The 25,562-nt window shown below is 34.8% G+C and overlaps 5 protein-coding genes and 2 pseudogenes across 10 annotated transcripts; 1 reads left to right on the top strand and 6 right to left on the bottom strand.

Annotated features, from left to right (window-relative positions):
• Window positions 1–1,608: 1,608 nt before the first annotated feature.
• LOC104760261 (potassium inward rectifier (Kir)-like channel 3) lies at window positions 1,609–2,138 on the bottom strand. Its single transcript, XM_087497649.1, has 2 exons — window positions 1,906–2,138; window positions 1,609–1,756 (listed from the first exon to the last, which is right to left on the bottom strand). The coding sequence occupies exons 1-2, from the start codon at window positions 2,136–2,138 to the stop codon at window positions 1,609–1,611; spliced, it is 381 nt and encodes a 126-aa protein (XP_087353775.1).
• On the bottom strand, window positions 2,041–2,882 carry LOC147921357 (two-pore potassium channel 2 pseudogene; annotated as a pseudogene).
• A 7,724-nt stretch (window positions 2,883–10,606) lies between these two features.
• On the bottom strand, window positions 10,607–12,708 carry LOC104760260 (two-pore potassium channel 2-like). Its single transcript, XM_010483158.3, has 2 exons — window positions 11,382–12,708; window positions 10,607–11,163 (listed from the first exon to the last, which is right to left on the bottom strand). Exons 1-2 carry the CDS (start codon window positions 12,524–12,526, stop codon window positions 10,989–10,991), a joined length of 1,320 nt encoding a protein of 439 aa, XP_010481460.1. The 5' UTR covers window positions 12,527–12,708; the 3' UTR covers window positions 10,607–10,988.
• Window positions 12,709–14,359: 1,651 nt separating this feature from the next.
• Window positions 14,360–15,328, bottom strand: LOC104760259 (protein SINE3 pseudogene; annotated as a pseudogene). Its single transcript, XR_015588251.1, has 3 exons — window positions 15,152–15,328; window positions 14,867–15,055; window positions 14,360–14,734 (listed from the first exon to the last, which is right to left on the bottom strand). The product of XR_015588251.1 is annotated as a protein SINE3 pseudogene (transcript).
• Window positions 15,329–15,984: 656 nt separating this feature from the next.
• Window positions 15,985–20,155, bottom strand: LOC104763060 (uncharacterized). The gene is made up of 12 exons (XM_087497648.1): window positions 19,808–20,155; window positions 19,369–19,412; window positions 19,175–19,280; window positions 19,008–19,095; window positions 18,561–18,859; window positions 18,264–18,476; window positions 17,987–18,179; window positions 17,517–17,911; window positions 17,150–17,409; window positions 16,844–16,957; window positions 16,431–16,748; window positions 15,985–16,344 (listed from the first exon to the last, which is right to left on the bottom strand). Exons 1-12 carry the CDS (start codon window positions 20,028–20,030, stop codon window positions 16,096–16,098), a joined length of 2,502 nt encoding a protein of 833 aa, XP_087353774.1. The 5' UTR covers window positions 20,031–20,155; the 3' UTR covers window positions 15,985–16,095.
• A 235-nt stretch (window positions 20,156–20,390) lies between these two features.
• On the bottom strand, window positions 20,391–22,021 carry LOC147921356 (uncharacterized). The gene is made up of 2 exons (XM_087500124.1): window positions 21,419–22,021; window positions 20,391–21,318 (listed from the first exon to the last, which is right to left on the bottom strand). Exons 1-2 carry the CDS (start codon window positions 21,473–21,475, stop codon window positions 20,845–20,847), a joined length of 531 nt encoding a protein of 176 aa, XP_087356250.1. The 5' UTR covers window positions 21,476–22,021; the 3' UTR covers window positions 20,391–20,844.
• A 121-nt stretch (window positions 22,022–22,142) lies between these two features.
• On the top strand, window positions 22,143–25,017 carry LOC104760258 (carboxyl-terminal-processing peptidase 1, chloroplastic). Of its 5 annotated transcripts, none has more exons than XR_762879.3 (12): window positions 22,143–22,696; window positions 22,778–22,897; window positions 22,993–23,130; window positions 23,219–23,323; window positions 23,418–23,586; window positions 23,678–23,754; window positions 23,858–23,902; window positions 24,046–24,145; window positions 24,224–24,262; window positions 24,338–24,400; window positions 24,495–24,624; window positions 24,722–25,017. XR_762879.3 is itself a non-coding variant. In XM_087499570.1 (12 exons), the coding sequence occupies exons 2-12, from the start codon at window positions 22,893–22,895 to the stop codon at window positions 24,775–24,777; spliced, it is 903 nt and encodes a 300-aa protein (XP_087355696.1). In that variant the 5' UTR covers window positions 22,226–22,696; window positions 22,778–22,892; the 3' UTR covers window positions 24,778–25,017. The 5 variants fall into 5 exon arrangements, 3 of the variants coding, with proteins under 3 accessions (XP_087355696.1, XP_010481459.1, XP_087355697.1); XM_087499570.1 differs by having other exon boundaries at window positions 22,226–22,696; window positions 23,001–23,130; window positions 24,046–24,129; XR_015589069.1 differs by having other exon boundaries at window positions 22,227–22,696; window positions 23,402–23,586.
• Window positions 25,018–25,562: the final 545 nt, after the last annotated feature.

Here is a 25,562-nt window from a genome sequence, read left to right as displayed (position 1 = left end):
AATAGGGTTCACAGTGTATTCTTTTTTACTAGTGATGATATCATTGCGAGATAAAAATAAAGTATTGTAAAAAGCAGTCAACCTCTCTTTCTGTAAATTTTCAGTTCTGTAAACTAAATCACCAAACTAAGCAGTAACCTCTCTTTCTCTGCAAGAGCTTAAATAGTTAAATATATATATATAGACAAAAATATATGTTTGCAGTTGAAATTTACGACCAATTTCGCGGAGTATGTACGGAAACACCAAACTTCTTGAAGATATTTTTGTTGTAGAGTACGATTATTCATTCATTCACCATCTTTGTTTGAATAGTTGTCATGATTGAGAAAGCATAATATTTAACATTTGTAACTATTAAAGTCTAGTAAATGCTAACATAAATGATTATGATTCTATAAGATATGAGAAATTGAGGAGGAGATTGTTGACCTACGCCATAGTTGAATGGAACAGGTAGGCCTGGGCATTCGGTTAACCATTCGGTTTCGGTTCGGTTGTATTCGGTTTCGGTTATTTTGGATATAGTAATATAGTAACCATTTGGATATTTTTGAAATTTCGGTTCGGTTCGGTTCGGTTTCTTTCGGTTCGGTTTCGGTTTGGTTATTTAAATAAATAACCATAACTAACATAAATTATATTAACATTAACCAAATAAACCAAATATAACCAAAACTAACCGAATATAACCAAAATTAACCAAATATACAATAACAAAAATACAAAAAAGGGAAAAATATGGATTCAATTTTACAAAATAGTATTTAACTTTGTAAATTCAAAATAATAACATTTACATATATTGATTATTTAAAATATTTAATTGTTTTGAATCTAGAAATAATTTATATTTTAAGTTTATTTTATAGTTTTGCATAATATTAAGTATATAATATTTGATATCTTCTAGGTTTTCGGATATTTCGGTTAACCATTTAATTGTCGGTTCGGTTCGGTTCGGTTTCAGTTAGTTTGGATATAGATTTTTACTAACCATTCGGGTATTTGAAGAATTTCGGTTCGGTTCGGTTTGGTTTTTTTCGGTTCGGTTTCGGTCGGTTATTTGGTTATCGGTTATTTTGCCCAGCCCTAAGAACAGGCTTCTTGATAGGTATGTGACACCATAGTAAAAGCAAGAAAATCTCTTCTAAATTATGATCATATAGCCATCAACATTTCTATTATGTTTTAATCTTTAAAACTGATGAAAGTGAAAGATATATGAGTAAAGAAATTCATTGGAAACAAAACCATAAGTAAAATGAGTAACAAATACCAATTTTTTTTTGTTTTGTTAACAACATTTGTCATTTACTCTTTCGGAATTTGTGAAAAAAAGTTTTTGCTCAAACCGAAAATACATACACATGAAAGAAACATGTATCTTTTGATCTTAGCCACCAAAGCGAAGTCAACCAAAGGAAACACGAAAATCAAACTTCTAATTTATGATTATCATCATCATGATCTTGGGATAGAAGGTGACAATTTCTGCCATAAGAAAAGGGTAAGCAAGAAACAAAATTAAAACTGGTTCAACTAAACCGAAAACCACGGATTTTTCCATTGATACATCTTCAATCATGTTGTAATTAATGCGTGTTACTAAGCAGAAGTTTCCAAGAGATCTACAAGAGTAATCCTTCCACTATTGGTTCCGTCAAGCTTGTCAAACTGCTTAGAGATCAGTATAATGTCCTTATGGGTCATTTTCTCCATCTGCTTTAGTTTGTATATCACATACTCTGCTCTACTGCAAGAAGAATGAAAACCAAGATGATCAAATGGACCAAAGATCACATGATATTAGTCAAAGACATTCAAGGCATTTAGTAGACTATTTAGATACTTAGGGTATACGAATCTACTAAAATCTTGAGCTATTAGTAGCAAAATGAGTACCTAACAGAGCCATCGTGGTCGATATCCGCAGCAAAGAACTGAGAGATAGACATGCTTTGGTCAAGCACTTTCTTGGCCCGCTCTCTATTCCTCTTATCAACTCTTGGTTCAGCCAAATAAAAAAACGCTCGAGCAACAGCTAAAGTAGACACAAGCAACCAAATCCCAGCGAGAAGCCTACCGAGAAATGTACTAAAAGCTCGATCACCATATCCAACTGTAGTAGCCAACATAACCGAGAAACAAAACGAATCGAACCACCCGGTTTTCTAAACAAAACGCATAATCAAAACTCCACACATCATTATAGCACCAAAGTACAAAGCATCAATAACACGATCAGGCGGATTCATTTTGTAGCTATCTCGGTTGAGCCAGTAGAGAAGCACACCTAAAGAGAGATAAGCAACAAGCAACGCAACAGCTTGTCTTACAACAACTGATTTCGAATCAGATTGCTCTTTTCTCTGATCTTTTGGTTGAGATATATCGTTGATTACAGCCATAGCAGGAGCTGTTTTAGATCGATGGAGATGGTGGGTCGATTCTGGTTTCCGGGCCGGTACATTAAGCTCCGGAGGTGGGAGAAGGAGGTCTATGGAATTAGAGGATGAGGTTGTGGAAGAGGATGAAGGAGAAGAGTTTTGAGAGAAGGGACCAAAGATTAACCGGTTTTTGAATTCCGATGGAGTCAATGGCATTGGAATCGTGATGTTCCTCCGGTAAATGAAACAGAGACGGTGGTTGGTTGAGTCTAGGGCTAATCAAGTATTGGTGTAATGGGTCATTGTTGTTATCGTCGATACCGTCGTTTGCCATCTGGGTTTTCGCCGGGAAACCGGAAAGTTGAGAAATTTCAGAAACCAGGGTGGTTTTCCGATGATAATGGAACAAGCTTTTATCTGTCTGAACACCAAAGGTTGAACCTTTTTGTCGGGGATTAAGATTTGGCTTTTGCTTATTCAGTGTTATTCTTGAGAATTGTTCATAGAAGTATACTACCGTGATCTTGTATGTAAGATGAGGTTTTAAATAAGACAGTTTTCTGATAAAACTGATTGACACGATATTATTAGGATAGTTGTGTCTGTCATATTTTATTGAGATGATTGATAATTTGATACTGTCGAGAAAAAAAATATTGAGATGATTAATACTCCTACATGATATTGGCCCCCTATGGTTTATAGTTGACTACTACCTATTTGATTAACCCTATGTTGCTGGCAAGTATAATATAGTACTAGTTCAATACTTCAATGTACTCCACACTCCACAGAGAAGAAAAAAAATATGTACAACAGATTTGTATTTGATAGTACGTAACAAAACTATTCTACTGAGAAATCAGCATCTCCAGGTCAAATATCTTGGAAGCAGCAATCTCTGGGTAACTCCTTCAATGTGGATGCCTTATCTTTAGAAAGGTAGTACTGTTCGATGCTGAGGCATCAAACTGGGGTGCCACGCTCATTTTTCGGTAGATTCACCACTTTGCTGATATTGTTTGAGGATGATTTTTGTATATACAGCGTTATATTGATATATTTTTCTATAATACATGTAAACACATGGTTTGTGTGAATATATACTAATAAACTAATACAAGAAAGTACCACATGTTATGCCTAGGTTATGTATGTATGTTTTTTTTTTTTATGTATGCCTAGTTTCAATTCAATTATATATGAAATATACATGCAGTTGTTAATATATATATATATATATATATATTGAAAAATAATTTTCATAATATTGTGGTTCAACTACAATATTATATAATTTACACATGTAATCATAATATTTGTGATTACAATGTATTGTTGAAATTATTTAAACAATGTGTTACTATAGTAGTAATAACACCATTTTTTAAGTTACAACAAAGTCAATTAAATTGGTATTTTTGTTAAGTATTTAAGATAAATAATATTTATTTACATTTTTGTTTTATTTTGGATTTTTTTTTTTGATAAGTAGTCTACAAAGAAAAGTGTTAGACCTTAATTGATTACTTTGATAAATAATTTTATGTTATATTATATATTATAATAGTTTTACTGTCATCATCTAAAATTAATAGTTAACAACTATTAATTTTATACTCTCTATGTTATTTTTAGATGATTTTCAAGTTTTTTATTTTGTTCTAAAATATATGATTTTCTCACGAATCTATACAAAATTAATTATGTTTTAATTTGTTTTAACAATTTATTTATACAGATTTGTTTTTTCAATTATTGAATTTTGTGTTGAATTGTGTCTAAGGTGTAGATAGTAAATTATTATTATTTTTTGTTTAGAAATAAACAAATATTAAATGATTCATGAATTTGTACGCACAACACTAAAAAGTCTTATTTTAAAAACTGGAGGGAGTATATGATAAGTTATTATTGTTGTCATTCTAGAGTAAATCTTTTGTTTTATAATAGTTGTCGTTTTAGATTTTCAATGCATATTTTTGGTAAAAATATCAATTTTATTCCAACTGTTTTAATGTATTGACCAATAAAAAAAAGTAGAAATATATTAAAAGAAGAGGTAAATTAGAAAATTTAGTTGTTTTCTTAATATTTGTGAAAAACCTTAAACAACAAATGATTTAAAACGGAGGGATTAAATTATTAAAACAAATAAAAGTGAAAATATATCGTGTTCCTTATGCATACTTCATCTAACCTTTTCTAAAAAAATACACTTCACATGTTCAATTCTGCATATACTCCAAAATTTTGACTCACTCTATTTGTTTCAAAACATAAAAAAAATCACATAGAAAAAGAAAAAATAATGGAGATATTTTAGTTAATATAAAAACTGATATTACAAAATTCAAAAAATTAATAACCTTATATAGTTGTAAATCCTTATAAAAACTGATATTACAAAATTTATAAAATTAATAACCTTATATAGTTGTAAATCCTTATAGAGTTGTAAATTAATAACCTCCTTGTGTTGTTTTTTAAGGGTTAGGTAGAATTACGACCAAGGAGGGGAAAATATTATTTTCTGATGTTGATAGCTATACAAAGGAGTTTTATTGGACCGGTGAAGAAGATGGATTAGCACTTGAGCTAGCTTTGAGCTCTAGTAGAGCCAACAACAATAACAATTGCAACTGATTTTTTTTAAGAATATTTTGTCCAAAATTAGCATATGTGAAAGGTACATTGACTTTGACCAAAAATAATTAAAGGACTTGCCTCATGGCAATCTATGCTGTTTTGGTATTTTTCATCTTTATATGGTTCTATTGTTTTAAAACAAATAAATTATCATACTATCTATTAGAATTAAAAGTAGATTTTTTCGGCACATGCCATAATTTTTATTTTTAAAAACGAATATAAATTGTTCAGTCTATGAAGTAAAAATTGTAACGATCAAAAATTCAAACTTAAGTAATATAATTGAAGTATATTTAACAAAAATTTTGACTGGGTAATGGATCAAAATCTGAATTTTATTTCTTATGTATTTCTTAATTTGAACATTTGTATTTAGGTCTTATCAACTTTTGAGAACCTCTCACGAACATATTACGAGAGACCTATATACGACACATATTTCATTATAAATGGTTCCTATTTTATATAAAAATACAGTTTTATCTATCTTTATTGGCCACTCGCATTTTTTATTTTATTTTATAAAACTATAAAGTATTAATCTACTTGATTCACATTAAAACTCAAATGCAACTCCACGTTCTAATTCATTTGTAACTCGTCCACTAAAATACATTTAATATTTGAAAATTGCATTGACTGGAATGTAAACGCAATAGTGATCTCAACTAATCAATATTTTGTACCTCCTAATAATAATTATAAGAGTTTCAAAATTTCAATCTTTAATTCACTTTTTTTTTAAGTTCATAAATCGATTCAAAATAAATTGTGACATATTTATTGATGGTAAGTGTTTAATGACATACTTACGTTTCAGAGATTCTATTTTATGAATTTACATTGCTTTTGTATACAGTTTGTTTTTTTTCTACCGTGTTACAGTTTTTATTTTTATTTTTATGCAGTTTTCATATATTTTATTATAATATTTATCTATTTTCCAGATTTATCAATGGAAGTTCAAAAATTAATGGATGTTTGATTATTTTATATATCGAGAATTTGTTATAAATATCTTTTTTGAGATATTCCTTTCAAAAAATACCCCTTTTCAAAAATATCATTTTTTATCTATTTTCATTTTTACCCTTTTTTACACAATTACAATATTTTAAATTAAATTTTAGATTTTTTTTAGGTTTGGGTTCTCTATTTTATATTTAGGATATAGTTTTAGGAGGTAGAGTTTATTATTTAGGGTTTAAAGTTTAGAATTTAATAATTTTATATATTCAAAATGCGTATTTTTTAAAATGGACACATTCCAAGGGTATTCTTGAAAAGTGACATAAAAAGGAGTATTTATGAAAATCTCCCTAAAATATTCATGTATATTAATATATCTATTGATCAAAAGGAATTATGCGATATTTTTATAGTTTTGAAAAAAACTACACATTTTAGACTTCTAAGATTAAATACACATAGACATTCCAAAATGAAGTTTTGAAAAATTTGAATACCTTTGATGTGGGACCTATATAAAGCACATGTCTCATTATAAATAGTTCATATTTCATTATGATAAATCAAATCCACAATAATTTATACATAAAGTTAATTAAATAATTTTATATATTATTTTTTACCTATAAATCATAAAAAAATCATCTATCTAACAAATCCCATTATCACTATATATAAAATGTGGTATTACATCATTTATTTAATATTTTTGTATTGTATTTATTCAAATCGGTGTTAATATTCAAAATATTTACATAAACTATTATAATCATCTCGTTTTTTGTTTTTTGTTTTTTTTATCTATAACATTAATCATTAGGACTTTCGTATACTTATTTCATTATTCCTTTATACTTGAGATTTTAGATACAAACTTAGGTGCGACGCAGATGATCGGCTTAACTTGTCTTGACTTTGGATGGTTTGGATATGCGAGTGTGGGCTTGGCTTTATTGCCTTTAAGTGTAAGTTTTCCGGAAAGTCATTTTACCTGCTTAAGGCCTACTAAATTAAAAGAATACCTCTATAATATAGATAGAGCGATAGATCGGCGCCGGGCCAGGACGTCGATGTGTTTAGCTCGAGATCCTATGCTTTCGTCATTAAAATTAAACTTTATTAAAAAGGTTACAGCTGCGTCCCGTAAACAGGACTGCCTACGTACCCTCCAATCGGGGGGGGGGGGGGGGAGGATCAAGCCACTCATAGTTCTGACTACATAACACTTGAAATTCAAACGAAATTTTAAAGAGCGTTGGATCGTCTTTTTTATTTTTGTTTTTTTAGTAGTAATAACGCTTGAGGTGCTTCGAGTTCCAATATCGCGGGATGGGCTTCAATCCATTGTTATACATTCCGGGTTGTACTATTCTGAAAATTTGGTATGGTCCCTCCCAATTGGCTCTCATTTTTCCTACGTTGAGCTTGGTGGTATTTTAAAAGACCTTTTTGAACAAGAGGTCACCTTCATTCAATTGACGATAGTGGACCTTATTGTTGTAATGTTTGGCCACTGCGAGCTGGTAATTTTGAATTCGTAGAAGGGGTTTATCTCGTTCTTCTTCGAGCTCGTCGAGGCGATCCGTGAGAATTTGGTTGTTGAATTTCTCATTGCTGATCATCACGGAATGTCATAAACTGGTGCTACCAAATTTTGTGGGGGCCATAGCTTCCATTTTGTACGGAAGTGGAAAGGGGGTCTGATTCGTCGCTTGTCTTAGCGTCGTTTGATATTACCACATGATACCATCGAGCTCGTCGGCCCAGGCGCTTTTCTTCGAGTCTAATCTTTTTTTTTAGCCCATTTCCTTGGGGGTACCGTGGGGTCGACTTGCTGAGGCGAATCTTCCATCGCGCGCAAAAATCTTAAACTTGAGCGAGATGAATTACAAGTCGTTATCTGTGATAATCTCATATGGGAGACCCTGTCAGCAAATAATGAATTTCTACACAAAGTTTTGGACATCGTTAGCTTGGATTTTTGCAAAGGACTCGACTTCAACCACTTGGTAAAGTAGTCCGTTAGAATGAGGATGACGCGCTTCTGTCACGATGCGGGAAATGACCCGATTATGTTCATCTCCCATGGCATGAAAGGATATGGTGCTACTCTAGCTTGCAAGAGATAGGCCGGTTGATGGATTATGGGTGCGTGCTGCTGAAATTTTTCGCACTTTGCAATGAACCTCTTGCAATCGGATATCATGGTCGTTTAGTAATGATCGTTCTTCTTGATTCGTAGGGCGAGAGCTCGTCCTCCTGAATGGTTTTCGCCTGCTCCCTCGTCTATTTTTGTCATCACCCAGATCATTCCTTCTCCGTGTAGACAGGTTAGCAAGACGCCCGACACGCTCCATCGAAGGAGATGGTCCTTTATTAATGTGTACTGAGCCGCTTTAGCTCGAAGTCGTCGTGGTGCCCATTTTTCAGAAGGCTTGTCTGAGTCTTCAAGAAATTGTGGTATCTTGGAGCACTAATCTGTGACTGGGTCATCGTTGTTGTCGGTTAGGTTGTAACACTACAAGGCAGATTGCTGTGACTGGGTCGTCGCTTGGCTCATGTGGCGTCTTGGCAATGCTAGGATGATCGATACTTTTAACAAGAATTACGCGGCATAAATCTGTGTCAGAGAGCGATGTCAAGGCTGCTAGTGCATCATCTGGTGCGTTGTCTCCACGGGGTATCTTTGTAAGCTTGAACTCGACAAACTTTTAAGAGAGGAGTCTTATGACCTTAAAGTAGGCTTCCAGTTTGTTGTGCTTTGTGTCTTATTCTCCACTATATTGGTTAGCGACGAGCTGTGAGTCGCAAAAAGCTTGGATTCGCTTGATTCCCATCCCTTTGGCTAAGCGGAGACCGGCGATTAATGCTTCGTACTCGGCTACGTTGCTGTGAGTTGCATGGTATTGGAAATAAGGTTGGAGCTTTCTTGCTAAAATGATAATGGCAAGAGCAATCTTTTCGACTATCAGATAGTGTGTCCCGGCGTCTTCTAGCGACTTATTGACGTCAAAGACAGCTCGATGTTTTCTACGGTTTTCCTGGACAAGGACTCCACTCTGGTGGCTGATTCTGCTATGTAGAGATACAAAGTTTCACCATGCTTGGGCTTGGCGAGAACCAGCAGGGTAGAAAGATAATCCTTTAGTTGTTTGAACGCATCATGGCATGCCTCGTTCCATTCGAACTTTCTCTTTGTCTTCGGTTGTTGGTAAAATGACAAACACTTATCAGTTGATCTTGAAATGGACCGATTTAATATTGTTATTCCTCCGGTCAGGCGCTGAACCTCTTTTGTGTTCTTGGTCGCCGGGAGATCGATGATCGCTAGGATTTGCTTTGGGTTGGCCTCGTTGCCTCAACGGGTGACGAGATAGCCAAGGAATTCACCGGACTTAACAACGAAAGTGCATTTGGCTGGGTTAAGCTTCATGTTACATTTGTTAAGCACATCAAAACACTGTTTTATTCATTTATGTATGTCATGTGTAGAAGAGAAGTTGTTTATAGTATTTGTAATTTATTGTCAATAATATTTTTTTAATATTTCAAATTCAATTCTTAAACCATAAAAAAATTATAACATCCGAAAGTCTAAGCTTATTTGTTAAAATTGTTTCAATTCATAATTTTTTTGAAAATTTAAAAATTAAAACATTCATCCATAAATTATTAATTTATACTAGAAAATAATAAATATTAATTTATAGATAATTTAATATCACTATAAATTAATAAAATGTTATGGTCTCAACATTATTAATTTATAAAGATTTTACTGTATAGTTAAAGGCTAATGAATAAATGAGAGAAATTGTTTCACTTTTAAGATTTCTTCCAAAATCTATTTTCATCAGAGCCTTAAAAGATAAAACTATATTTTCTATCGATTTCATATCTTCTTTTGCTTTGATCTTGTTTCCTTCGGTCGAATATTCTTAATGTTTTAATTATAATTTTGCTTTATTTTGTTTGGAATTTTGATCTGTTTTTTAGAAAAGAAAAATAAATATAAACAAAAATACTACAAAGGAGGATGATATTGATGTGGATTCTGAGCATGAACCATTGATGGGTTCATTCAATTCACTTATCTAATCTTTCTCTTTCAGTTTTTTTATGTGGTTAATCTAACACTACAAATATGATGTTAAAGAAGAATAGTTTCTCTCATTTATGCATTAGCCTTTTAAATTTTGGAGAAAATCTTAGAAGTGAAATAGTTTCTCTCGTTTATTCATTAGGTTTATATTTATACAATGTCATAATTGTCTAGCAAGTTTTTTACATATATGATAATGGTAGATCTATTTGTTTAGTAATAAGATAATATTATACAAATGTTAACTTTTCATTAACTCGATCTCGTAATCTCCGAGATCTCCTAACAATTTATTTAACAAGGAAAAGAAAAATTATATATAATATTTTAACACTTAGCAAGAAAATATTATCTTACCAAAAAACAAAGAAACTATATTATACTCAATATTGTATATAGTTGAAAACTTGAAATTCTTTTATATGTTCTAAAAAACAAATAAAAATTCTATATATATTGAGAATGAAAAGTAAATAATCTAAACAAAAATATGTTTGCAAATATTAAATCCAACCATATTACTTTCATACTTTGTCTCTTCAAATCTCATTTTACAATCCCAAAATATCACTATTTACATCAACATTTCCACGCTTTCCAAATTTGTGAACAAAAGATTTTGATCAAACTAGAGTATATCAATCAGAAATTAAGAATATACAGATTTTTTTTTAAATAAACCCTATAACTGTTGATCATAGCCATCAAACCAAAGGATACGAAAACCAAACTTCTTCATCTTCATAATCATCTTGGAAGAGAAGGTGACACATTCTATTATAAGAAAAGGGCAAGAAAAGCAAGATGTTAACCGGTTCAACTAAACCGAAAACCGCAGATTTTTCATCATAACCTTCAATCATGTTTGTGCGTGTCTAAACAGAAGTTGCAGTGGATAAGTCATCAGTGCTGGTTTCCAAGAGATCTAGAAGAGTAATCCTTCCACTATTGGTTCTGTCAAGCTTGTCAAACTGGTTACCAATCGGGTTAATATCCTTATCCGTTATTTTTTCCATCTTCTTTAGTTTGTATATCACATACTCTGCTTTACTGCAAACATAAAACAACAAATATTATACTAAAACTTTAATGATGCTGATATAACCAAGAAGATCATTAATGCACTAAATACCACATGATAGTAGTCAAAGATGTCATAAAATTATAAGCTTATGTGTTGAACCTAACGAGAAATATGCTTTGATATCTACGAATCAACTAGGAAACGAGAAACGGTGCAAATGCTAGGAAAGTGAGCTAATGAGTACCTAACACAGCCATTGTGGTCGATATCCGCAGCAAAGAACTGAGAGATAGACATGTTCTCGCCGAGCACTTTCTTGGCTCGCTCTCTATTCCTCTTATCAATTCTTGCTTCAGCCAAATACAAAAACGCTCGAGCAACAGCTAAAGTAGACACAAGCAACCAAATGGCAGCAAGAAGCCTACCGGACATTGTATGAAAAACCCGATCACCATACCCAACTGTAGTAACCGACATAACCGAGAAATAAAACGAATCGAACCACTCGATTTCCTCGACAAAATGCATAATCAAAACCCCAAATCCAACGCATAAGACCACAACACCCAACGCCAACCCAACTTTCAACCTAATCCTCATCCTCCCTTTCTTGATATCGATTATATACGATCTCGCTTTCTCCCTGTCATCCAAGCTATCGTTCCTCGCAGCTTCTAACATATAGTTTTCTTGAAGATCAAGAACGTAAGTAACCATTCCACTAAGCAATATATCAATAAAACCAAACCCAACAAGCACGAACAATATCGAAAACAACTTCGTCACCACGCTATCGGGCGTGATATCTCCATACCCAATTGTACACATTGTCACAATACAAAAGTAAAGAGCATCAACAACAGGATGAGTCTGATTCACATTGTAGCTATCTCGATTCAGCCAATAGAGAAGCACACCTAAAGAGAGATACACAACAAGCAAAGCAACAGCTTGTCTTACAATCGTTTTCGAATCAGTTTGCTCTGTTTTCTGATCATGCGGGTGAGATATATCGTTGATTGCAGCCATAGCAGGAGCTGTTTTAGAGCGGTGGAAATGGTGAGCCGGTTTAGGTTTCCGCACCGGTAGTACACTAGGCTCCGGAGGTGGGATAAGGAGGTCTAGTGAATCGGAGAACGAAGTTGTGGCTGAGGATGAAGGAGAATAAGGGTTTTGAGAGAGCGCGTCGACGAGAAGAGATGAATCTTTTTTAGAGCCGAAGATTAATCGGTTTTTGAATTGCGATGGAGTCATTGGCATCGGAATCGTGACGTCGTTGTTGTGTTCCTCCGGTAAAGGAAACAGAGACGGTGGTTGGTTGATTCTAGGGATGATCAAGTATTGGCGTAATGGGTCATTGCTGTTACTGCCGTTACCGTCGTTTGCCATCTGGGTTTTTGCCGGGAAACCGGAAAGTTGAGAGATTTCAGGAGAAACCAGGGTGGTGGAGACAAAAAAAGAAAGAGTTTGATAAAGGATCTGTCTAAACTCTGAAGTGAAGCCCCACCAAAGAATGAACCTTTTTTGGGTTATGATTTGGCTTTTTGCTTGTTCTCAGTGTTATTTATGCTTTGAGAATCGTTCGTAAGTACTGAGATGATTGATATTGTCGAAAAGTCAATTCTGTTAAAATAATGGAATAGTTCTAGCCTCCTAGGAAACAATAAATTGATTGACACGATATAAGTGATAGTTGTGTCTGTTTTATTTATTTATTGAGATGATTGATATTGTCGACAAATAAAATATTGGGATGATTGATACATGAAATCATGAATGGCCTTTTTGGTGTATTGTTTACTTGTATGTACCTATTTGTTTAACGAAACCTATGTTGCTGGTAAATTATATATAAACTGGAACCATAACATTCCTTCAAGTGAGAGGTTTGTAACATTTAACGACTTCTTAAACTGTTTTTTTTTTGTTAGATAACTTCTTAAAATTCTTGTTACCTCAAAATTTATGAAAGATGCATGATTTTGTATAAATAAGGAACAAAGTCTTTGCAAAAAATAATTTATTTTTGAAAGATTATGTATTGAGATGATTTCCATCAACTTCGTCAAAAAAAAAAAAAAAAAACAAGAAAATAGTTGGTTGATGTAGTTAAAAGATCTACAATATGACAAAGACAAACTCCAAATTCATGAACTGAGTCTTACACAAAGTTGTATTTCTATATTGTGTTTTTGCATACAACCAAAAAAAAAACATTTTGAGAAAAAGAAGCGGTCCTTTCTAGTACTTTGTATTTCCACTTTCCACTTACCTTTCCTTTAGGAGAGCCATGAGAGATCTCCGATTTCATTTATTTAAATCCAAATAATCAAGCAATAAAAAATAAATATTTGTTTTTTTTACATGAAATAAATATTATTCTGCGAGTGGAATTACATCATTTTATAATATTCTCTACTAATGCATTGTAACCTGTTTATTTGTGTGCAATACACAAGAAAGTAAAATTTTCTCACTTTATATTCATATTCGACTGTTGAATGTATTGTGCAGGGTGAGAATGTCATATTCGAAATGAAGGGTCAAATTCTACAATTTTTTTAGAAACACTAAACCAATTTGTGCATTAATATAAAATAATTGGAAGGGGTCAACTATGTTTGTCAACGGCACGGTGTCTCTTTCTAGCTGTGTTATATGACAGAAACGGCACGACGTGTCGTTTTCGCCGTAAAAGATGACGCGTGGTTTTAGAAAGTTATATTTTGAGTTTTTTTTCATACACCTTTTAAATTATCTTTAATTTAAATTTTGACACCTTCGGATTTTGAGAAACAAAAATAACGAGAATGAAAATGTCCGCTGAATATTTCACCAACAATATCGCTACTTCTCATTATCACAACACGTGTAAGGAAAACACATGATAGAAGTTATTGTAAGTATCATATTTTAAGGTTTCACAGTAGCAGTCGAGATCAATCATGTAGAGAGCTCCAAATAAAGAAAACATGTTAGATCGAGCTCACGTTATAGGATGTAGTGTTTGTTTTCCTCTCTTTTTCTTATATGTCGATAGAAAAGTTGATAAGAAAGGAAAATTTAAGTATTAAGTATGATGAAGGTGGCACAGAGATTGCCTCCCTAATTCTAGACACCAAAGAAACTACGTGAAGGACAGACAATGGAAGGAGAAGGACTACTTTTAAAATTAGGAAGAAAAAGAGAAGCACTGATGAGATAACGGATGATGCTCAATCATTGTATTTTCAACGGTCTACTTTGAATTGCTAATATGAAATGATTATTAGTCTTTTGGTAAATTTAATATCAACTAAACGCTGTTCTGAGGCAAACATGAAATACAAACCTGTGTACGAATTGTTTGCATCTGATCTTTTCTAATTTTTTTACATGCTTCGTGGTTCTGAAGTAGTCATCGACCCAGCTACTTTCTTGAGAAGTGTCAACTGAGCAGATCAATTTTTTAAGCTCGTTGATCTCTGCACGCAAGGATTGCACAGAATCGGAATGGATCCGATCAGTAGAACAAGTGTCAATACGAGCCTCCACACTAGTAGTAATGGTTGAAACTGGGGAAGAGAAATCTCTGGCGAGTCTAGGCTCGATCCTTGGTTAACAACACTATGAGGAAAACAGTAATTCGAGCATCATCAAATAAATTACCCAATAACACAAAATCACTACGATTAGGGCTTAATTCTTCGATTTCGTTATCACTCACAGACCAAAATCGATTCAATTTCAACCAAAAATAAACATCTGAGATGAACAGATCTGAGCCGTTTGCAAAGCAACAGAACAGAGAAAACGTCGAACGGACACGAAACACGGAGAGAAGCTTACCGCAGCCTCGGAATGAGAGATCGGAGTAAATTCGATTGGATCCTTCGTGCTTTCAAAAGAAACGTCAGCGCTCTGTCTCTTCTCTGCAACCTTCAGTTCAGAGAAGCCAAAAAAATTGATTGAAAAACTCAGTATTCAGGTGGAGGAAGAAGAAACAATTGGCGATATTTCTCCGATCAAATTTACCTTGCGATTCTTCATCTCAGGATCCTTGACTCCCTTCGCTCCGAGAGATCCGATGAGCGCGCGAATTTTTTCCTGGGAATTTGAATAAACTTCATCTCTCTCTCTCCAATGTTTTCAAATTTCAAATTTGGAGCTCGTCAATGTTTTCGTAGATGTGAAATAGAGTGAACCAGAAAATATCTATCTATCTATCTAGCGAAGAAGATATTTATTTTTCTAGTATGCTTCTCTTCCATGGGCTTATAAGGGCCGATAACAATTTGATGCAAGGCCCAATATAGATCGTTCTCAACCAACTAAACCGTCCGATTTTTGGTTCAATTGATGTTTGATGGCATTATTTACCGAATCAGAGTTTGTTTTGGGTTCGGTTTAACTTATTATGGGTTGGTTTAGGACAGTTCACTAAATTAAAAATTGAAATTAAACGGTTTGAAACTTGAATCCGGCTCGGTTTGGTCTATTAGTTTGTAAGCAGAGTGGTTCGTTCTAGCCGCGACAAACATTTAGATTTAGAACCATTCTAGGAACACTAAAAAGTAAAAACAATCAACACGTTAGCTAATTTGTTTAGATTCAACGTTTTTGTTCATACGGTATTCAAAGATATGTTAATTTTTTGGTCATCTAAGCACATCACATAAGTATTAAGTAATTTTAATGCAAAGTTTACGTTAATTTTTTTTTTTTTTGGTCAAATAAAGTTTACACTAATTACTTTGTATTATGTATTGATTGTTTCTTAATCAACAAAAAAAACGAATGTAGTAAAAAGTCAGAAAACGTTATTTGAGCTTTTGTATGGTTAAGGGCCTAAGGTATATTAACGATAAGTAACTTATACTAACAAAGAATGGTTAGTAAAAGCAGAAAGCATTATAAGAAGTCGTCAGTGTAAAAACGTATCAGAAGTGTAAGAAGCTTTGATTGGTCGATTCTTATGATTAGTTGTTGTTTCTTGGCGGTTGCTGTTGTTGGGTTTGGTTAGGTGGGTCTCCTCTTCTATTGTTTTGTTGGTCCAGAGATTCATAGTAACGTCTGCTTCTTTCAAATCTATAAGGCTCCTCTGGTTCTACTTGTTGTTGGGCATGTCTGAAACTCAGTGACTGCTGACCCGGGAATAAGCTGCTGCAATAATTCCTTCCTGAGTTGTTGTGTCCTTGAGGAGTCGTCCACATGTTTGAGTTCCCATTCTGAAGGTCAAAACCACAAATAAGAAACACAAGTTCTGGTTATAAAATTCTCCAAACCAATTAAACCGAGAGAGATGTGATTCTACCTGATGCTGAAGTGATGACAAGTGGTTGCCAAAACCGTAAGCAGAATCGTAAGCCGAACCGTAAGCAGAACTGCGGGTGGAAGGAACAGCAGCAGTGACAGCTGGTTGACGCAGATCACTGGTTCTGTACAGAGGAACTAAAGAGTGCTGATGGTAGGCGTTGTTGTTACTACCACCATGTTGCGGAAATGCTGGTGTTGGCACGTCGTAGGTATCATTCTGTGTTGGCAGAGGGCAAGGATAGTTCATCATATGACCATAATGCCCTGAAGGAACATTAGGCTGAGAGTAAAGGTGGTGGTTCATGGTTTGATTCATCTGTTGTTCAATGATAGAAGCGATTAGTAGTGCCTGATCAAGAAAAGTCGTTTAAAGATGAAAAAAGATTGGTTCCTTTTGAGAAATAGAGTTACCTCAGTCCTGGAAAATGATAGCCTACGACCAAGTGATGATGCAGTAGGCATTGACTGATTGAGAGGAGAAGCCGAGTACCATGGATTCAGTTCCCTCGTGTATGCTTGTTGATGCTACAACACATATGGGCAAAAGAAGCACAGATGACTTAAGCTGAAGAGTATCTAATACTATGACATAAATGGAAGTATAGGTTTGATATAGAGAAATTAGCTAGGATTCTTATAGAACACAAAATATAGCTTGAGAAGTTGTGAATGAAGATGCAGTTGAATGAGCAATGAAGTTAGAAGTTATTCTGTTACCATAGCGTTGGGAAAGGTATTAGCATTTTGCATCTGAAGACTTCGTTCTGAAGGAGCCATCACAGGAGTGAACAGCTGGCTATTATCAAATGTGAAATCTGTAACAGATGAAGACGTGTACTGATTTTCTTGAGTAGGTTCTGTAGGATCACAGTTTGAAGACGAATGGAACTCACCATCTCTGTGAAATTTCAGTAACTCTTTAACAAATGCTGCAGACTGGAGTAAATTGGTCTTAACAGACGCCGATGACTCTTTGGCTGAGATAGGAACAAATGAAACATGAGATAACACAGTATCAGGAAAAGAAAACATAGCAGGTTTCGGAAGAGAGAAAGAACCCCACTTTGATTGTGTTCAAATGAACGTCTTTGCTCTTGGTAAGTCTCATCATTTTTGTCTCCACAGTCGTCAATGTCATCGGGAAAATTCTCGTTGGATATGAAAGCAGACTCTTGAAGTTGATCTCTTATAGCAGTAGACTCACTAAATGAGTTAGAGAGTGGATTAGGAACATCTGGCTTCTTCTCAAGTGCATTTGTTACATTCTCTTGTGATGAAGCTAAACCCATCTGGACAACATCAGCCACTGTTTCCTGGCAATAGGTATCAAAACCCCAAGAAGATTGATACCTAGAAGATGGTACAGATAACGAAGTAACTGCTTCACCCGAGCTTATTGGCACGATCTTAGTTTCACCATTTGAGACATTCTCTTTCTTCTTATCTCCTTTGCTCTTATTACCTTGCTGAAAACTATCTCTGTGAAAAAGTTTACGAGATCATTAAGATCATTAAAACAGATCAAGCTAGTAGAGCAAATTTTTAAAGGCTTACTTTGAGTTCAGGTTTTTGAGGGACACATCATCTGCAGAATCAGATATATCTTCTGAGTCATCATTCAAGAACTTTGATGGGAGACCGCTGGGTTTGCCAGATCCATTTATCCCAGAAAAACAACCAAATCTCAAATGCTCTAACTGGTTAATACTACATTGGTCTGAATTAACAGGCACAGATGGATCTTTGGCTGAAATAGGAACAAATTGAACATGAAACAACAGTATCAGAAAAAGATAACATAGCAGGTTTCAGAAGAGAAAAAGAATCTCACTTTGATTGTGCTCAAAAGAATATCTTTGCACTTGGTAAGTCTCATCGTCTTTGTTATTGTAATTGTCACACAACAACTGTGAGCCACCGTCTGAGTCATCATTCAAGAACTGTGATAGGAGACCGCTGGATTTGCCAGAACCACAACAAACAAATCTCACATGCTGTAACTCGTTACATTGATCACTGTTAACAAACGCTGATGGATCTTTAGCTGAAATAAGAACAAATGGAGTATGAAATAACAGTATCAGAAAAAGATAACATAGCAGGTTTCAGAAGAGAAAAATAATCTTACTTTGATTGTGCTCAAAAGAACATTTTTGCACTTGGCAAGTCTCATCATTTTTGTTATTGTAATTGTCACACAACAAATGTGAACCACCATCGTGCAAGTTTTGGTTAGATACCGAAGCAGACTCTGGAAGTTGATCTCTTCTAGCAGCAGACTCAAAAAATGAGTTAGGAAATGGATTAGGAACAACTGGCTTCTCAGGTAAGAGACAATCATCCTTGACAGGAGCTTTAGTTACACTCTCTTTCGATGAACCTAAACCATTCTGGCTAGAGCTACCGCATCCCAAAGCAGATATCAACCTAGAAGATGACACTCTCTAATTAGTTTCAACATTTGATACATCACTGTGAAGACAGAGATAGTGAAGGTAAAGCTGTCATTAAGTTTCATGCCACTTCATCAATATATCAGATATCAATTGACAAAGGCATTTACAAGAGATTAAACCTGTTCAATGGAGGACCAGGACCAACAATACCGGCTGTTGTAGATGAACCAGCCAAATGATTAGGAAGTCTTTGCACATCACTCCTCTCTGAACCAAACCCAATGATAAGTTTAGTCATTTGCTAAGATATAGAACCAGTAGTAACAAGTTTTACGCATCTCATTACCATCTGAGTTAAACTTGTTTCCACCAACATAATCATCACTGCCATTCCTCAATTCACAGTTCTGGTTGCTACTACAAAATCTTTGAAAATCCGAGCTGTCCTTGGTCTGGGAAAAATAAGTGGAACAGGACTTACAAAGGTCCAAGCTTTAACATTAGGAATCACAGAACAATCTATATATACTACACACAAACCTTTTTCTTCTTGTCTCGTTTACTCTTTACTTCCTGGAAACTATCTGGAATCAAAGTAATCAAAGTAACATTGTCAGAATTCAATTTAGAGGCAAAGATAACTCAGACGCAGAACTTTTCATGGATGTTGAACACAAACCACACCAATTATGGCAGAAGCATAGATGCAACAATTTAGGCTAATTCTCTAATCAAAGCAAAGAGCTTTCAAGGGAGATCGAAGAAACATTACTATTACTAGGAACATGCGTGTCCAAGAGAATCACTAGCACAAGTTCAATTTCCCTTAAAACTCAAGAAACATACCAATCAGAGGGAAAAAGAAAACAAGCTTTGTTCTGTTTTCTTTCACCTTCGTTCTTCTACTTTCAACCAAACAACTTTAAAGCTTATAAAAACCTAGAAAACAAGAAAAAGGCAGGATCTTTAAGGAAGAAACCTTGAGAAAGAAGACGAGTAATAGCTTCGTCAGCGTCCATATTGCATTCAACAAGCATTGCGTAAATCTCTTGTTCGCAGCAATTCACGACTTCCTTCATGTTCTTTACAACCTCTCTCGAACTCTTCGGAATTGCATCTGCGTTAAGGTTATTACTGTCGTCGTCTTCTGCTTCTTTATTTCTCCGTCCTTTCTTATTTTTGCCGGAAGATGAAGAACCCATTTCTGACTGAACAAGAACCTTCGTCGACCTTACGATTTCTCTTAACCTTCACTATCAACCAACACAAAGAGGAAAGAGCGAAAAAGATGATCTTTGTCTTTGTCTTCGGTTTTCAAGTTGTAATCAAGAAACCCTTTTTTTCTTTCCCTCTGTCTCTCTTTCTCTCTTTCAATTTTTGGGGGAAGGAAACAAAATTTTCAAATTTGGGAATAGAAAACACTACTTCCGAAAGTATTACGTGTAAATTCCATAAAAGTCGACCAAATTATTTTTCGATTTCCAAAAAAAATACACAATTTTTTTGCATACAAAAAAAATACACTTTTTCGTAGCCAAAATGGCTTATTTTCAGAATCAGAATAAAAACATAGGATTTCTAAGAGATTCAACATTTATTCTCATTTGGTAATATTTATCTTTCTTGTGTATACAATACTGTATTTTGATTATTTACATTGAAAGTAAAAATTGATGGCAAGAAAGAAGCCAAACCTAGCTAGTAAAAGCACAAACGTTATTAAAGATTTTCTAAGGCTAAGGCATCTTCGCCACGGCTGTTGTTGGGTTTGGTTAGATGGGTGGGTCTCTTCTATTTGTTTCCTTGGTCCGGAGATGCATAGTAACGACTGCTTTCATTTTCATAGTCAGTCCTTCTATAAGGCTGCTCTTGTTCTTGCTCTTGTTGTTGTTGGCTATGTCTGAAACTCTGTGACTGCTGCTCCTGAGGACCTTGATAAGTCCACATATTTGAGGACCCATCCTGAGATAGAAACCACAAGAAAGAAATACCGGTTCAAATTTCGTATAAAGCTCATCAAATTAAACCGAGAAAAGCTGAACCAAACCAAAATTTCAAATGCTCATACACCTGATACTGAAGTGTTGCCAAGTGATTGCTAAATTCAGAGCTGAGAACATCTTCATATCCACACATCGAGTTTGCAGTGGTATCATTCGACATACCAAAACCACAAGTCGAACCATTAGTGGAACCATAAGCGGAACTGTGAGCAGAAGGAACAGCAACAGCAGATAGAGAAAGAGCACTGTTACTGTCTTGAGGAAGTGGTGCAGTTAAGAATCTAAGATGGTAACTGTTGTTGTTACGACCACCATGTTTCTGAAATGCTGATGGTGACACGTTGTAGGTGTCATTCTGTGTTGGCTGAGAGTATGTATAGTTCATCATATCACCATTATTCCCTGAAGGCACCATAGGCTGAGAGTATTGGTGGTCCATGGCTTGTTGATCCATCTGTGGTTCACTGATAGGATCGTTTAGTAGCGCCTGCAAAATTGAAAACCAAACTAAATATGAATCACATATGTGTCAATAGAAGTCGTTTAAAGATGGAAAAAGATAGGTGCATAATGAGAAAAAGAGTTACCTCGGTCATGGAAACTGATAGCCTAGGATCAAGTGAAGATATCGTAGGCATTGACATAAAATTCCCATGAAAACTCAAGTAACATACCAATCACTCAATCAGAGGGAATAAAACAAACAAGCCTTACTCTGGTTTCTTTCATCTTCGTTTCTTCCACTTTCAAGTTTCAACCAAACAACTTCAAAGCTAATAAAAACCCCAGAAAACAAGAAAAAGGCTGAAACTTTAAGGAAGAAACCTTGAGAAAGAAGACGAGTAATGGCTTCGTCAGCGTCCATACTGCATTCAAGAAGCATTGCGTAAATATCTTGTTCGCAGCAATTCACGACTTCCTTCATACTCTGTACGATCTCTCTCGAACTCTCCGGAATAGCGTTAACGTTACTGTCTTCTTCTTTCTTTCTTTGTCCTTTCCGATTTTTGCCGGAACCCATTACTGTTTGTACAGAAACTCGTCGACCCACGATTCCTCTCAAACTCAACAGGATGAAGAACAAACTAAAAGATTGATCTTTGTTCCTCTCTCGCTCTCGCTTCTTGTTTTGTGTAATCAAGAAACCCTTTTTTGTTTCTTCCTCCTCTCTGTCTATTTCAATTTTGGGGAAGGTGAAAGAAATTTCAAATTTGGAATTAAAAATCCAAAGTTCTTGTTATTTTCTAATTTCTAGATAAAAAAATGTTAAATTACTACAATTAGTAGATTTTAAAACTAATATTCATAAGTACAAGGACTTGTTTGTAAATATTCGTAAATACTATTTGCAGTACCATACAGTATATCATAAGCTCTGTTGGACCTTTTGAATCTCGACCGTTAACAAAGATAAAATGATGAGGCTTTTGCTTCCATTCTCCTCGCCGTTATCCGCCACGTCATCACCGACGACGTCGCAATTTCTCCCGGAACATCCGCCTCCGTTTCAATTCGACTTCCCTAATCTAAGTAAAATTCTAAAAAATTCGGTGATCGGAACCCTAACGGGAGCTCTCTCGCTCACTCTCGTCTTCTCCTCGCCCCTCTCCTCCGTTGCTGCTTCTGATGATCCTTATCTCTCTCTCAAGCCGCCTTCGTCATCTCAAGACTCTTCTCTGAACCACTTCGATTCGGCTCCGGAAGACTGTCCTAAGGAGGACGAAGCCGATGATGCTGAGATGCAAGATGATGACTTTAAGACTCAGTTAGTAACTAATGAAGGGATTGTTGAAGAAGCTTGGGACATTGTTAATGACGCCTTTCTCGATACTCGTAGCCATAGCTGGACTCCTGAAGCTTGGCAGGTATGTGTTTTGGGTTGCTAGTGTGGATAAAGGAAGAAGCTTTTTATGTGTAAAGATTGAATTTTTATGGTTACTTTGCAGAAACAGAAGGATGCTATATTAGCTAGTCCAATTAAGAATAGATCAAAGGCTCATGAAGTGATTAAGAAAATGCTTGCAAGTTTGGGTGATCAGTACACTCGATTCCTTTCACCAGATGAGGTTTTTGTTCTTTACATTCAGTACCTGGAATCTATGAATTTGAAGATTGATGGATGAATTTTAATTACACATCTTGTTTGTGTCACTTGTTGAAGTTCTCTAGGATGTCCAAGTATGATATTACTGGTATTGGAATTAACCTTAGAGAAGTTTCTGATGGTGATGGAAATGTAAAGCTGAAGGTTCTTGGTATTGTATTAGACAGTCCTGCTGACATTGCTGGCGTGAAACAGGTCAGAAACCGGTTTATAGTTTCTTTCTAGTAGTTTTGTTCGCTGTTGATTTCACTTAAAATGTGTTCAATGTCTCTCTCTTTGCTAGGGAGATGAAATTGTTGCTGTCAATGGAATGGATGTTAGTGGGAAATCGTCATTTGAAGTATCATCTTTGTTACAAGGCCCTAGTAAAACTTTTGTGGTTCTCAAGGTGGTTATTTCTTAAATTATAAGATACAAACAACATACATGAGTACTTGATTTAAGTTTGGACTGAAGATTTATGTAGTGTTTGCATATTGCAGGTGAAGCATGGGAAGTGTGGAACTGTTAAGTCTCTTAAAATCCAGAGACAAGTTAATGCACCGACCCCAGTCTCTTATCGGTTGGAAAAAGTTGACAATGGAAAAGTCTCTGTCGGGTATATTCGCCTGAAAGAGTTCAATGCTCTGGCTAGAAAAGATTTGGTGATTGGTAAGCCTTTTTATGTTGTCACATCAAAGCTCTCAGTCACATCCTTTTATCTACTTGTGTTTATGATACACATTTTTTTCACTATGTGCAGCAATGAAACGACTCCAAGACAAGGGTGCTTCTTATTTTGTTATGGATCTTAGAGATAATCTTGGTGGACTTGTGCAGGTTCATTCTACAACTGTAACTTAAAGACCATATCTTCTCAGTAATGCTTTACAACCAGTTGATTCTTCACTTAGCCCGCGTTTCTCGGTTTTGGTTATTTCAGGCTGGAATAGAAACTGCTAAGCTGTTCCTAGATGAAGGGGATACGGTAAAGCAACAATCATTCAGAATTCTCAAAACATTTTCAATTGTTTTTCAGGAATATTAAACAGAATAGCTTACTTCAACTTACATGAAGAGTTCCATCACGATTTGCTTAAACTCATGTTATATCTTGGACCTGTGTAACAGGTGATATCTACAGCTGGGAGAGACCCTGAGGCTCAAAAAACTGTTCTTGCAGATAAGAAACCGTTGATCACTGCCCCACTTATTGTATGTGATGGATCATGTAAGCCATTTAATCTTTCACACTATTATGTTTTTTTTTTGCATCATGCACTGATTAGAATCCTTCTCATTGTTGCAGGTAATGGTGAATAACAGAACAGCAAGTGCTAGTGAAATTGTGAGTGTATTTAATAGATTTAAGTGCCGGAAACTCATCTTTTTTTGGATAATTAAGCGGAATGATTTTGTCCAGGTGGCCTCTGCACTTCATGATAACTGTAAAGCAGTTCTTGTTGGCGAAAGGACTTACGGAAAGGTTATTCCAAAGTCTAACTAGTTTTATAACTAACCTATTGATTTTGAAATGTTTTTGATCATCTTCTTGTCAATTGAATTAATGGGTTTTTCAGGGTTTGATTCAATCGGTGTACGAGCTCCGAGATGGTTCAGGAGTTGTTGTGACAATAGGAAAGTATGTAACACCTAACCACATGGACATCAATGGTGGAGGAATTGAACCTGATTTCAGAAATTTACCAGGTTTAGTTAAGCTTTTAACTGAATCTTGATTTTTTGTCTTTTCAATATCCGATGATTCATTAACCTCTAGCTCGTTTTTGATATATACAATATGCAGGTTGGGATGAAGTTAAAGAACGTTTGTCTAAGTGCAATATTCTCCAACAAAGTTGACATGCAGTGAAACTCATCAAGCTGTGTACCCCCCCTTTTTATTCTTTGCTCAACCGATATACATGATCGAACCTGGCAAGAAATGATTTGGGTATGTCAAAGATTTGAGTGTAAATTAAGTTTTGGCTAAAGTTAAGACTGTCTATGATCCAACTTGAGTGAAAGCGCTTCTAAATTTTGATCCAACTTGTATTTCTTGTCCGGTAATATCAAAAACTATTACTGAACGTTTCAAACTCATATTGACTGAACTTAACAAAATTAAATAATGTTCAAATAAAAAAACTTCTATATAAAGATTTAATTTATATTACTTACGTTTATATTTTGATTAGAAAATGAAATAAAATTAACATATGTTAAATGCATTTCAACAGGAGATAATTTTTTATTATAAATGTGTATAAATATATTTTAAAAGAAATTTAGCGAGAAATGTCATTTTTGAAATTAAAGCTATGAGAAATGCTATTTTAGGTTTTCTTTTTTAGATATGTCATTTTTTTATTTTATGCTATAAGAGAAAAATATGTTTTTACCCTTGACTTAAAGAAATGAGAGACCTAAAAAAAAAAAAGAATTGGACAACTGACATGTGTTTTGAAACGGCAAATTTTGTGGCACTAAACACACACAAGATGAACCTCGAATGGATTAGATCCAACGCCTGCAAGATTAGTCCATCCAAAATGTGTCTTTCAATCTCTGAAGTAGACCAAATCCACTTGGTTTGACTCAACTTGTCTACCTGCATGTCTATTGACCAGATTTGCCTCCACTTGACC

The sequence above is a fragment of the Camelina sativa genome, chromosome 18 (genome assembly GCF_030686135.1).
Source record: "Camelina sativa cultivar CO46 ecotype springtype chromosome 18, ASM3068613v1".
NCBI lineage: Eukaryota > Viridiplantae > Streptophyta > Magnoliopsida > Brassicales > Brassicaceae > Camelina > Camelina sativa.
The sequence above is the reverse complement of the archived record's forward strand: the minus strand, read 5'-3'. Positions and strand labels throughout refer to the sequence as shown.